At 61.8% G+C, this 13,821-nt stretch overlaps 1 protein-coding gene across 1 annotated transcript; it reads left to right on the forward strand.

The window, feature by feature from the left end:
* The first annotated feature begins 851 nt into the window (after positions 1-851).
* Positions 852-12,354, forward strand: ZNF316 (zinc finger protein 316). The gene is made up of 5 exons (XM_007448888.1): positions 852-1,188; positions 1,761-1,882; positions 2,711-2,837; positions 3,379-3,492; positions 10,052-12,354. Exons 1-5 carry the CDS (start codon positions 852-854, stop codon positions 12,352-12,354), a joined length of 3,003 nt encoding a protein of 1,000 aa, XP_007448950.1.
* The last annotated feature ends 1,467 nt before the right edge of the window (positions 12,355-13,821 follow it).

Raw genomic sequence — 13,821 nt, forward strand, 5'->3', positions numbered from 1 at the left:
GGTGGATGCTGTGAGCCACTGGGGCTTTCATGATTAAACACTTAGGATTCTCTGATCCCCAAACGTGAAGAGGTGTCACAGGGCATTTTTTTTCACCTTTGCTGGTCTAGCGATGAACCAAATTCCTGATCAGCCGAGCTTTTTCCAGATGCCCTGGATGGAGCGAGGGGTGAGGGGGGCACAGGGGTAATTGCCTGCTCAGGGCCTCTTCTCTGCCGCCTCCCACAGGAAGGAGCCTGACCTGCTGGCTTGGTAGAGTGGGCCCTCCCGGCAGGGTGGTCTTACCTTCCCCCGCCCGTCACACTGCGCTGGGGTTCCTGGCCCACCCATGCTCAGACCTCGGCTCCCACACTCCCTGCCGCCGAGTTCGTGCTCAAGTTCATGCACGTTCAGAGCTGGGCGAGCATCTCCTCCGCCCCCATATATCAGGTGCACTGTTCCTTATGGGCTGTGTGCACCCGTTTCAGCTAAATGCAGGCTGGGCCACCCTCGGGCGTGTTGCCTGGACTTGATGCTTCCATGTTCTTGAGGATAAAAACCTGGGATTAATCCCTGGCTTACTCCAGGAAAGCATGGCAAGTTCACACCAGGCCTGTCATTGCCTGCAAGAAAGAGCTGAGGCCGCCTAACGGGGCTCACGGTGAGGGGCTCTTTGGCAGCTTTTCTGTTACAGAATCTAGGTTGTGCCACATGAGATTGTGGAAAGAGCTCCAGTCGTGCCTCAGCTCCGGTGCTGTTACTGTATCGCGGGGCAAACCAACCCCACCTCCGTCAGAGGGCTGCGTGCCGGGCGGCTGGTCACTGTCGCCTGTCTGTGTTGCAGGCCGAGCTGAGGCTCCCTTCCGGAGACGATGGCGGCCCTTCACACGCCTCCAGACTCCCCAGCCGCCCAGCGGGAGAGGGCGGAGGACGGCTCGGAATGTGATCCTGATCAGGAGGAGGAAAAGGGGGAAGAGGAGGGGGAGCTGGCGAAGGAGGAGGCGGCGGTGGTGGAGGCCGAGGCCGCAGAGGCCGTGGCGGAGGTGGCAGAGGAGCTGGAGGCCGACAGGGTGCAGGCCGGGCTGGGGCGGCAGGCGGAGGACGCCAACGCGGAGGCGGTGGTGGCAGAAGAGCAGAGTCCGGCGTCGGGGACCCAGGAGCGCTTTAGCTGTGGTGGGGATGCCGAGTCCCCAGGTCTTCAGGAAAAGGGTAAGAAAAAGGAGCTAGTCTTCGAAGAGGAAGTTAGGGGGCCTTGGGTGGGCAGGCCGGGAAGAGCTCTTTGACCCGACGGGGTGCAGTTGGAGTGGCAGGGCCCAGGGTTTTTTCTTTTTTAAAAAATTTTATTTATTTCATTGATTTATTTTTATTTTTGGCTGCATTGGGTCTTCGTTGCTGTGCGCGGGCTTTCTCTAGTTGCGGCGAGCAGGGGCTGCTCTTCGTTGCGGTGCGTGGGCTTCTCATTGCTGTGGCTTCTCTTGTTGCAGAGCACAGGCTCTAGGCACGTGAGTTTCAGTAGTTGGGGCACACAGGCTCAGTAGTTGTGGCTCACGGGCTTAGTTGCTCCGTGGCATGTGGGCTTCCCGGACCAGGGCTCGAACCCGTGTCCCCTGCATTGGCAGGTGGATTCTTAACCACTGCGCCACCAGGGAAGCCCAGGGCCCAGGTTTTGAAAAGGGGGAGCGGCCAGGAGCTGCTGACCCTGGTAGCTGGATGGACAGACGTCGGCCAGGGCAGTGAGGCCTGATGCTAAAGGCTGGACCCCAAGAGGTCTCTCCCCCCAGCCCTGCAGGCATCCCGGGCTCCAGCCATGTCGAGGGGTGAGGACCTGGAGCAGGACGAGGATGAGGACGAGGACGAGGACGAAGACAAGGACGAGGACGGTTCCCTGGCATCTGGGTCTCAGGTGAGCTGCCCCTTTATTTGGGGCTCAGTTGACCAGGCTGGGTTTCCCCAGGGAGGTTGGCACCCGCTGTCCTGGAGACCCCTGTTGGCAGGGCAGTGGCACTGTGGTCCTCAGGCTGAGCGCAGGGTGTGGGCCAGGACAGGGCTGCAGGAAGCAGCTGGGAGTCTCCAGCCCCAAACCTGTGGGATATGGTTCCGCTCTCCTGGGGCCTGACCTTCCCCAGGCCATTGGAATGTCTTGACCATGTTGCCCACCACCAACTCTCCTGCAGCCTGCACAGTTGCGTCAGCCCTGGCTCTCCCCCGGGGTCAAGCTGTGCCCTTACCTGGAGTGCCTGTCACCTGTCCGGGCTCTGGTTTCCTACTGAGCCCAGTTAGATTGGGCGCCAGTGCCCACACTCAGTTTAGTTGGTGCCACTTGTCCACCAAGGCATGGGCCCTCACACCACTGATGTGACCACTGGCTTGAGGCAGACAGTGGAGTAGCGGGGGGTGAGGTGCCCGTGCAGCACGTACCTGGGGTCTTGGGCTTCCTTGTCTCTGCACTTCAGTGTGAGTCTGGGCTCTGCCCCATCTGAGCCGAGCAGTCTGGTCTCTGGCTGGGAATGGGGTTCTTGCCTCCCGGGGCTGTGACAGGCCTGCAAGCCCCTCGTTCCGTCAGGTGTTTGTAGACTTGCAGCTGCCGGGCTGCTGGGCTGTGTCCCCGTGACCTCCACATTGCAGGGTCAGCTCAGTGTCCACTGAAGTGACCTCCTGTCCTCTCTCGTGGGACGCCCCCGCCTCTCGCCAGGGCAGTGTAGGGCAGCGGCCAGGCTTCTTTGTTTTCCAGGGGCTGGTGGCCTTTGAAGACGTGGCTGTGTACTTCTCGCTGGAGGAGTGGGAAAGGCTGGATGCAGACCAGCGGGAGCTCTACCAGGAAGTCATGCAGGAAAACTATGGGATTCTGGTATCCTTGGGTGAGCAGAGCCTTTCGTCCCCAAGAAGCATCCTGGTGTGAGGCTGCCAGGGCTTAGCTGTCTGAGAGGGTGGTTTCTGGAGCCCCGGGGTCTTGGAGAAGGAGCTGCTGGAGCCAGCCCGCCTCCCAGGGAAGCCCTAGGGACCAGCCTGGCTTCTGGGCCGGAGCGTGTCTTGGGGGGTGCCCACTATGGCCCAGCAGCGCCATGACCCAGGTGGACATGTTCTGGGGAGCTGCAGTGCTGCTCTGGTCTCTGTGCTGTACACTCCCCAGAGGCCTCAAGGGGTGAGGAGTCAGGTGACGGACGAGAAGGGCAGGCACCCTGCAGATGGTAGTGTGTGGAGGGGGCTGGACAGGGGAGCTGGGGGTCAGGGCAGGGATCCAGAGAGAAGGGAGTGTGGGATTTCCCAGCGGAGGCGGGGAGGAGGGAAGGCTGGTCCTGGAAAGGCCGGAGAGAGGAGCCAGTGGTGGCAGTGCTGTGTGGGTGAGGGTGGCGCCTGCAGGTGTGGCCCTGCAGCTGCTGTCTGTTTTTTCCGGGGCAGGATACCCAATCCCCAAGCCGGATCTGATCTTCCGGCTGGAGCAAGGAGAGGAGCCTTGGGTCCCGGATAGCCCCCGTCCTGAGGAGGGAGACATCGTCACCGGTGTCTACACAGGTGAGCGTGACTCAGGGTCTCGCGGGTTTCACCGACTTCGGCCTGTGCCTTCGCTCTCCACTGCGGCCCCAGGGAGCCGCCTTGGAGCTGCTGCTCTGCACTCTGGGGGGGGCCTCTGTGGGGACACAGTGGCACTGGGGGCTCACCTCTACCTTCGTGGGTTGGCTCCTTCTGGTTCTGGTCTGCAGAGGCCCAAAGGCTGGGGAGTCTTTAGAGAACCTAGATGTTCCTGTTACGAACCTTTAACAACGATGCCCTGTCCCTGCCTTGAGCCTCTGATTGTTTTTGTGTGTGTGAGGGTCAGTTGTCACATTACCAGCTCAGAGGGGCCAGGTGAGGAACAGACCGTTGCCCTGAAGTGCTGGAGCTGGCCTTCCGGCTCCCAGGATTGAACGGCTTCCCTACCCATTTGGCCATCTCCTCTCCCTGGGAAGCCCAGGGTCAGGGCCTGGGCTGGCAGCCCTGGACCTTCCAGAGAGGAGATTTTGGAGAGAGACATACAGGAAGCGTTCAGGGTGTCGGATTTCTCTGAGACCTTGGACCTGGCTCTGGCCCTGTTCCTCAAACTTTCTGGGCCTCATTTTTATTCATCTGGAGAATAAAGAGTTGAACAAAACCCACAGTTTCCCACCCGAGGCCATCGGACCACTGGTTCTGTGGAGGTGCTCCGTGGAGGTTTGTGAGCTGTTCCCCGTGTGTCAGAGGTTCAGCGGAGGCCCTTGCACGGTGTGTGTGTTTGGCTTTGGTCTCGGGTGATGCCAGCCTAGTGCGGGGCTCTGGATGTCTCATGCCACTCACGTGCTTGGGTAGACTGGGAGCAGCTTGTAGAGGTTTTAAAATAAAATACAGAAAAACGTAGACGGTGCTGTGCCTACACGTGTCCTCTTCAGAGTGTTTGCCTGTATACTTTCTCTCCTCGTGACAGCGCTGTGAAGCAGCGGGGGAGGGGTGATTGGACCCATTTTACAGTCAAGGAAATTGACTTTGGAAGTTAGTGATTAAGTCACTCGCCCACAGTGGGTTGAGGCCTCGGGCCTTACTGTGCACTGTGTTTCGGGGTGGCCTTCCTGCCCTAGGTCTCCATATTCTCTGGGACCCTCTTGGAATGTCTCCTGGCCTTCAGAATCAGGAGGGCTCTGGCTGGCAAAAAATGTTGCTGCTGCTTCCAGGCTGAGACTGGGATGTAGGTGATGTTTGTCGGAGGGTCTAATGGGGGGTGTGCCCTGTTTCTGGGCACAGATCTGAAAAGCCACCTGGAGAGGAAGGGGCTGTAAGGCCTCCACTGGCCAGTCTCTTCACACATGGTCTGGATGTGCCCCTGTTCTCCATGCTTCTTGGAGGGTCCTGGGGTGGATCCTTTTGCAGGCTCGAGCCTGGGTGGTCCCCACAATGTGCTCTGTGAACCTAGCTGGGGTTTGGCAGCTTGCAGAAGGGGCAGGCTCGCTGGGCCAGCGCCTCCGCCTTCCCCTGTGGAGCCAAGGTGGGTGCAGGATGCAGGCACAGTCTTCCACACGTCATCTGTCTCCCGGGAGGGGCTGTGGTAGCGAAGGCTGGGGTCACCTCGGGCAGAGCGAATCCATCTGAGGTCTCCCCTCTTAACTGTCACTGTAGCCTCTCTGCCAAGTGCCTCCCTCCCCTTTTTCCCCCGCGCTCATTTCTGTGCAGCTGAGCCAGTTGAGAGTTGCGAATTGCCGGGTCTGGGCAGGACAGCCGGTCCTGAGCCCGGCAGAGTTTCTGTATTTCTAGATCATAGTCTTGAAAAACACAGCATATTCATCTCTTGTGCTTCTTAACAAGTTGGGCCACACATAAAGTTTGGACTCTGGCCAAACGTGCCCACTCAGGTGCCCCGGCGCCTCTGAGTGCTGAATTAAAGCCTCCTTGCTCTGGCTCCCCTCGACCACCACCTCCCGCTCCCTGGTCCTCACCCATTACCTGCCACCTCTCTCCTCACCCGGCTGAGATAGTATGCTCCCCCATTCCTTACAAATGCCCAGTGTAGTCACCTGGCAGATCCCTGCCCACGGCTGAACCTTATTTCCTGCGGCTGAGGATGTCCTCGTCACCTTGGCCTGGTGCTCTGGCCTTATTTCCTCGTCGCATGAGCTTTTCTGCTCTGCAGGATGGACCCCACGTGCCCCTGGTCCCTCTGCTGCCTCTGGCTGCTTCCCCACCTGCCACTGCATGTCTGCAAGCCCCAGGACAGCCCTGTGTCCTCTTCTCTCCTCTCTCCAGGTGACCCCAGCTGGGGCCAGGGCTTAAGTGCTGCCCACCTGCCCATTCTCAGCCTCTCTCTCCAGCTCTGACCTTGTCTGTCCCACCGCCTGCTTGACATCTCCACTTGGGTGTCTGAGGGCATCTCACAGTGAGCTAGATCTGAGTGGCGCCATCTGCTACCCCGGGGCCTCCTGCAGCGCCGCGGGCATGTGGCCACGGGCGTCCCTGAGCTGCTGGCTGCCCCCCACCCCTAGCCTTCCCTGGACACTCGGCACAATATCTGGGATCCTCTGCGGCCTGGGGGCCTGCACCCCACACACACCCGTAGCTCTTCAGGCTCAACTCCACCGACAGCCTTTCTCTTCAAGCTCTCACCTGCCTCGGGGCTTTGTACCTGCTGTTTTCTCTGCCTGGAGGGACCTTCGTGTGGCTGGCTCAGTGTGTAGGTCCCACTTGGGTCGTGTGTGTCCTCTGACCACCTTGATGTCGGGAACCCCCCATGTCACTCCAGGACGTTCCCTGCACCCGCAGCCCTCGGCGAGGCCTGGGGTGGCCGTGCCCAGGTGCCTGCCTCGTTTGCTCCAGCAGACTCTGTGAGTGCGCACTGTGTTTTGTTCGCATCTGTGCCATCTCCACAGTGCTTGGCTGATGACCCCGCTCCCTGACTGCTGTTCCTGCCCCTCGTGTGAAAGCGAAAGATAGCAGAGCAGTATGATAGGATGGAACCGGCTTAAACATTACACAGGAAAGGAGAGAGAGAAAGTTTAAAAGCAGTCAGGTGAAAGCACACCAAAATGAATCTGATGGTTGGTGAGCGCGATCAGTGGTTCTGGAGAGGTGCTCAGGGGAGGACCCCCTCCTGGAAGATGTGTCAGCCTGAGGACCCTGCAGCGGGGAGGATAGATCCATCACAGAAGCCCAGCCCTGCCGGGAGCCACCACCTCCCGGGCGACCGGACTCCGGCTCAGAGGGAAGGAGGGGCTACTGATGGCAGCCGTATGGGGAGGAAGGAGCCCACCTGCAGCTTTGGCCACCCCGTTGTCCACGCCCTGCCTTTGTGCCTGGGGGCGGGGCTCTCCCCGAGCCCACCCTGAGTCTCCGTCTGGCCGGAGGGTCAGGAGCAGGTGCTGGCCTCACACACACGACTGCCTTCTGAGCTGTGTGCCGCGGCTGGGTCCCTCGGGGAGGGGTTAGAGCAGACCTGCAGCTGACTCACCGTGAGGCCAGGCCTGGGGACAGGTCTCGGGGAGGGGACAGGACAGGGGCAGAGGGTGCTTGGGGTGGGAGTCATAGAAACCCTCGGCTTGGTTCTTGGGGCAGAGCAAGTGTCAGGCCACCTCCCAGCAGCTCAGGGAGCAGATGCGCCAGGCAGGTGGCCTCGGGGCCTCCTCCCCGAGGCCGTTTATTCGTGCCTGAATAAGGCACTAATCGGGGGCGCCTTGGGCGTCTGCTCACAAGGCCACTGGTCGGCCTCCGCGAGTGTCATCAGGCTCCGAGTGCGGGCCCTGGCCTAGCTAATCCTCACCCAGTGTCAGAGTCCTTAGGGGCAGACGTCTCAGGGAGATGAAGTGCCAAGTTCCCCTCCCCAGGGTCCACTTGTCCACTCTCCCCCTGTGGGTTCTGGAAGAGGCAGCTGTGCTTGACCTTCTGGGCCACTCTTGGGAAAGACCCTCCCCCCGCCACCTTGTCAGAGCATCTCCTCTGCCTCGGCCCCAGTCTCACGAGTAGACCTGACAGGTCCTGACTTGGAGCCAAAATAGGCTTGCATCCGGGGTGCTAGCAAATCCCCTGGGAACCCTGTCCCCACTGCAGCCAGGGGTAACCCCGACAATGGACACCCCCGCCTGGGGGCCCAGACCTCCAGATCCTGGGCCACTTTGGCGGCAGAAGATGAGAACAGAGCCCGGCTTGGACCCCTCTGGTGGCCCTACTGCTTCCCAGAGATCTCGTCTCGGGGCCGCAGCCAGGGAGCTGGATGCCCTTCTTGTCCTTTACTCGGTGGCATTGGTGGCCTCTACCAACTTGCCTTATGTTTAATATTTTCTCATTTCTGGACAAGCGGCCATGCCAGCTCCAGAGCCAGGGATGAGGTCAGGTCCCCTCCTAGGATCAGCCCCCTCTGCAGAGCGCAGCATTGTTTGATGTTTGGGGTGGGGGCAGGGCAAAGGATCACCTCCCCAAGTGGGGGGCTTTGCTACTCTCAGACCCCAAGGAAGAGGTGTTGTGGATGAGTCATTGGGACCTAGCCTGTTCCCCGGCTCTGAGTAGCTGAGGCTGCCAGCTGGCGGGCCCTCGTTTGGCCTGGGTGTCCACTTCTGTCCAGCACGTGCCACTGACCCTTGGCTGGGTCCTGGGATGCATTCATCCCACCAAGACATTGTACTTGTTCCCCAGCTTGAGCCCCTGCCTTAGGGACTCCAGTTAAAACTCCTCCAGACACTCACCAGAGTCTTAGGGAAAAGCCTTTCTGAGACTCACTGGAAGAATTTCCAGCTAATCTGACCATGGGCCCAAACCGCCCGTCCCTGCACCAGCTCCCCTTAGGGGTGCTCCAGCCTTCACAGTGAGGAGCTGGGCCTTTTCCGTGCTGTTCAGCCACTTCTCATCCCTCACTCACCGTGGGTGGCAGTTGGAGATGAACTCAGCTTAGTAACAGGAAACCACTGTCCTTTATTTAAAGCTTATTTTTACTATAATAGTATATTATTACTAACTACAGAAAACTTAGAAAGTATTGCAAAGCATGAAAAACTAAAATAACCCGTTTTTGTATCCCTTTGTACATGTTTTCTTCAGAGAAGAAATCATGTCCATGCAGTTCTGTGTCTGGCTTTATGTTACTCAGCACTGTGCTGTGTTTTCCCATGTGATTTATCACCATATGTTTGGGATGCCATATAGAACACAGGACCAGGGCCGAGTCAGGACGGGCATCCCTCCTGGGCCCCGACCCTTCCTCGGGGACAGGACTCAGTGACGAAGGCCCACCCAGTCAGGTGATGGCTAACACCAGCCACAGCCTTGGCAGAGGACCCGGGAGTGGTGGGAAAGGGGATTCCTACCTCTGTGGGGGAGTTTGAACCTTCCAGGTACTGGAATCGTGAGGTGGACTTCACTGTACGTGGCCACGGTAGACACACACGGGGCAAGGTGTACCAGAGGAAGTTGGCACGCAGGTTCTCTGGAACACCTGGGCTGCCGTGGACGAGGCCTTTTGTTTCTGTTTGTTGTGTGACTTAGTGCCTGCTTTGTAAATATCAGACTGGCCAAAAAGTTCGTTTGGGTTTTTCCATGACGCCCTATGGAAAAACACGAATGAACTTTTTGGCCAGCCCAATACTAGTACCCTCCTGGGTGTATCATGATGGCAGGCACATCACTCTTTTATAAACCGAATCCCTATCCTTACTCTGCACTGAAGGGAGCGGTCAGGGCGCTGCTTGGTGGAGGAGGGATGGAATTGCAGGACCCCAAGGCGGGTCCTTAGCTTTCTGTGATGGGAAGATGTTTGCAGCTCACCCAGTCTTGGTCAATTTGGGACCCTTTCCCAAGTGCAGAACCGCTCAGAAAGCCAAGCTTCAGAGAAGCTTAGCGGGGAGGCTGGGCTGTGCCTGCACAGTTGCTGGAGCCTTCTAGGGTGAGTGCAGAGAGCTGGGGCCTACAGGCCCCTCTAGGTCTCCTTGGCCCAGGGCAGCCTTTCCTGGCTGTGCTCTGGGGGTGGGAGGGAAAGCCCTGGATGCTGGCCAGCCTGAGACTGGTGGAGAGATCCAGAGGAGGGATGCTAAGCAAAGCTTAGGTGTTACAAAGGCAGGTCCTCAGTGGCCGTGCTGGTGCTGGAGTCTTGGCTGCCTTGGGCCAAGCAGGCAGGGGTGTGTGTGTGTGTGTGTGTTTGTGTGTGTGTGTATGTGTGTGTGTGTGTTAGTTCTCCAGGATGGACCCCTGTTTTGGGCTTGACCCCTGGTCTCACAGGAACCCATAGGCAAGGTTACCGAATTCGTAGCTGTCCCTATTCTCAGCAGGGTGGCAAGCTGAAGGGAGCTGGAGGTCTGGAAAAGGGATTAGTTGAGGCCATTTGAGGAGAGTCCTCGAGGTGAGAGAACCCCAGCCTCCCTGGGACACCCGCGTGTGCATTTCTCCTGTCTGCACAGTTCCTCGTAACTCAGGGAAGAGGTGTGCGCCATCTCTCACTCCCGTGGAACAGAGGCGCCCTGACCCTGGGCTCCGTGCTCCGAGAGCCCGGGGTCCCGCAGAAATCGCTCCTTACAGGAGCAGGAGTCTGTAAGCGGCTTCTGTCACGGCCTCTTCTCACCTCTCTCTCCTGGCCTTCCCTTGTCGCCTTCAGGGGCCTGGTTCTGGACCGACGACATAGAGGACCACGAGGAGGAGGACGACGAGGACTTCCTGGCAGAGGTGGCCGAGGAGGAGAATGAGCCCCCAGGGCTGTGGTCCGCGGCCTACGGCGTGGGGGACGTGCCTGGGACCTGGGGCCCCGACGACTCGGATTCGGCGCAGACTCCAGAGGGGTGGGGTCTTGACCCCGGCGGCCTCGGGGTCCTGGCCGAGGGGTCCGAGGCGAAGGCCTTTCTGCAGGGCCGGGAGCCGGGCGCGAGCCTGCTGGCGCCCTGGGCGTTCCCGGCCGCGGTGGCCGCTCCAGTTGGGCGGCCGGAGACGACGTGTGACGTGTGCGGTAAAGTGTTCCCGCACCGGTCCCGGCTGGCCAAGCACCAGCGCTACCACGCGGCCGTCAAGCCCTTCGGCTGTGATGAGTGCGGCAAGGGCTTCGTGTACCGCTCGCACCTGGCCATCCATCAGCGCACCCACACCGGCGAGAAGCCCTTCCCGTGTCCGGACTGTGGCAAGCGCTTCGTGTACAAGTCGCACCTGGTCACGCACCGGCGCATCCACACGGGCGAGCGGCCCTACCGCTGCGCCTTCTGCGGCGCGGGCTTCGGGCGCCGCTCCTACCTGGTCACGCACCAGCGCACGCACACCGGCGAGCGGCCCTACCCCTGCCCGCACTGCGGCCGCAGCTTCAGCCAGAGCTCGGCGCTCGCGCGGCACCAGGCCGTGCACACGGCCGACCGGCCTCACTGCTGCCCCGACTGCGGCCAGGCCTTCCGCCTCCGCGCCGACTTCCAGCGCCATCGACGGGGCGGCGGCTGCGCGGAGCCCGGTGGCGACGGCCCTCGGCGCGAGCCCTGTGAGACTGGGCCCTCGGCGGGGCCCGAGGAGGCCGAAGCCGGGCCCGAGGGTCCTGAGGTCGACGAAGCAGACGGAGAGGCCGAGGCGAGAGAGGCGGCGATGGAGGCGCCCACCCCGGGGAGAAAGGATGACCCCGAGCCGGACAGGCGGTTTCTGGGGCTGGGCAACGGCCTGGGGGAGGGCGAAGGCCCTTCCTCGCACCCGCTCGGCTTCCACTTGACCGTGCACCCCAAGTCTTGGCTCCACCCGGATGGCTTTCCGATCCTGGGCCTCCCGGACTTCGCGGAGCGGCTGTCGACCGACGGGCGCCCCCTGTCCGGACCCCTGGGGGGCCGGCTCTCCCTGGTAGAAGGCGCGGGGCTGGCCTGCGACCCTTTCGGCGGCGGTGCTGGGCCTGGGGGCGGCGGTGGCCTGCGTGCGTTCGGGCCTGCAGTCGGGGGGTTGCTGGCGGAGCCTGCGCCTGCCGCACTGGCCGAGGAGGAGAGCCCGTGGATATGCTCCGACTGCGGCAAGACGTTCGGGCGCCGCGCGGCGCTGGCCAAGCACCAGCGCTACCACGCGGGCGAGCGGCCGCACCGCTGCGCCGACTGTGGCAAGAGCTTCGTGTACGGCTCGCACCTGGCGCGCCACCGCCGCACGCACACGGGCGAGCGGCCCTTCCCGTGCCCCGAGTGCGGTGCGCGCTTCGCCCGCGGCTCGCACCTGGCGGCGCACGTGCGTGGCCACACGGGCGAGAAGCCCTTTGTGTGCGGCGTGTGTGGCGCGGGCTTCAGCCGGCGCGCGCACCTGACGGCGCACGGGCGCGCGCACACGGGCGAGCGGCCCTACGCGTGCGGCGAGTGCGGCCGCCGCTTCGGGCAGAGCGCGGCGCTGACGCGACACCAGTGGGCGCACGCCGAGGAGAAGCCACACCGCTGTCCCGACTGCGGCAAGGGCTTCGGCCACAGCTCGGACTTCAAGCGGCATCGGCGCACGCACACGGGCGAGAAGCCCTTCCGCTGCACCGACTGCGGCCGCGGCTTCGCGCAGCGCTCCAACCTGGCCAAGCACCGGCGCGGCCACACGGGCGAACGGCCCTTCCCGTGCCCCGAGTGCGGCAAGCGGTTTTCGCAGCGCTCGGTGCTCGTGACACACCAGCGCACGCACACGGGCGAGCGGCCCTACGCCTGCGCCAGCTGCGGCCGCCGCTTCTCGCAGAGCTCGCATCTGCTCACCCACATGAAGACGCACCGCGGCACGGCGGGCGCGCCTGGCCAGACGCCGGCCGCCCCCGCGCCCAAGGCCGAGGCACCAGCTAAGGGGCTGCAGAGCGCGGGCGCAGGGACCGGGCCCGGGGAGCGCGGCAGCACCCTGCTGGAGTTCGCAGGCGGAACGAGCTTCGGCTCCGAGCCGACGGCCGCGTTCGCGGGGCCCTCGGGCGCCTACGAGGAGAGCATCATGTGAGGGCCCCAGGCCGACGGAGGCGCAGCCCGCTAGGCCACCGGCACCTTGCGGCTCGAGCGCCGGCCGCAGCGCGCCGGCCCCTTGCTCTTCTGGCCTCAGGGAGCTGAGGGTCCGAGTCCTGGTGCGGTGCCTTTCCCTCAGCCCCGGTGCAGCGCCCCCCGGCCTCGGGCTTCCCTCCTGCCCGGCCCCAGAGAAGCGGCCGCCGAGCTCAGATGGCCGTACGGGGGGCGCAGGGGGAGAGGAGAGCTGCGCGCGGAGCAGATGGGGACAGGGGGCGGTCACCCCGACAGGAGACTGCGACATCACTGGATCGGTGCGGTGAGGCCAAGCGGTAGGGATGGCAGGCGAGGTGTTATTTATTTTACTCGGATTCCGATATGGGTGGCCCGGGGGACAGGTGGTTTGTGAGTTAGTAACTGGGTTTTACAGCGAGGGAGGGGAAGCCCTTGCATCGAGGGAGGCTGGGGTGGTCGAGGGCAGAGCACATGGCTACTCCACCGGGTTTGGCTGATGACTTCGTCCAGTTCCTCAGCGGCAGACTGGAGGGACCTTCTGGGCATTCGAGTACGTCCAGAAAGTTTTGAGGACTGTGCGCGTGGCGAGGGGAAGCCTCGTGGGTTTTCAAAGGACGGTGTTCCTCCCTAATCCGGGGTCGGGGGTGAAGTGGAGATGCACCTGGGAAAACTTTTATTCTGTCGACTGTGGATATTTATTTCCATGGCTTGTATGGCCCGAAGAACCTGGGAGGAGGAGAAAAAGCCAGAAACCAAATTGTGGCCCCAGGCATATGGGTTGCAGGTGTTCGCAGGGTCCCCAGGGAGTTTGAAGCCTTATTCCCCAGAGTCGCTCGCTGCCTTCAACCCACTTGAGCACCGAGAGCAGCCCGGCCGTGTGGGGTGTTAGTTTCAGCCTCCCCTCTGAGTCCTTCGATACTGTCGCCTGGGAACGCTGGAGGCGGCATACTCGGAGATCCTCTGGGAGCCCAGCAGCCAGGGACACCAGCCGTTGGCTCCCTGGCTGCCACCTCTCCCTGAGTGGGTGGACACACGGGGCCCTGCTCTTGTGAGCCTGCCGCTCATTTAGGTTTAATAGACAAGTGTAAAGTGACAGAGGTTGGTCGTAGGATTGTTTCTTACCTCCCAGGATTAGGGCCTTATGACCACCTCGGGTCCGTTTAACTCTGCTTCTGTCATTATTCTACACTAGAAGCATGTGGTGTTTCTGGTTAGGTTCCTATCTCACAGAGGGGGCAGTGAGTGGAGGCACCGTGGGCCGGGCTGTCTGCTCGGGGGTGGTACACCTCTGGGGGTTTGGACCTGAGCCCGTGGCTCAGTGACTGGCCAACTGTCCAGCTATGCAAGGCCTGCAGCCGGCCAGCACCACACCTTCCGGGCTGGGCTCTTTCGAGCCACCGGGTCACCTTCAAGACATCCGCCCCCTTTAATGCTTTTGGGGCCAGTGTGAATG

This window comes from Lipotes vexillifer, unplaced genomic scaffold (assembly GCF_000442215.2).
Source record: "Lipotes vexillifer unplaced genomic scaffold, Lipotes_vexillifer_v1.1 scaffold778, whole genome shotgun sequence".
NCBI classification, from domain to species: Eukaryota; Metazoa; Chordata; class Mammalia; order Artiodactyla; family Lipotidae; genus Lipotes; species Lipotes vexillifer.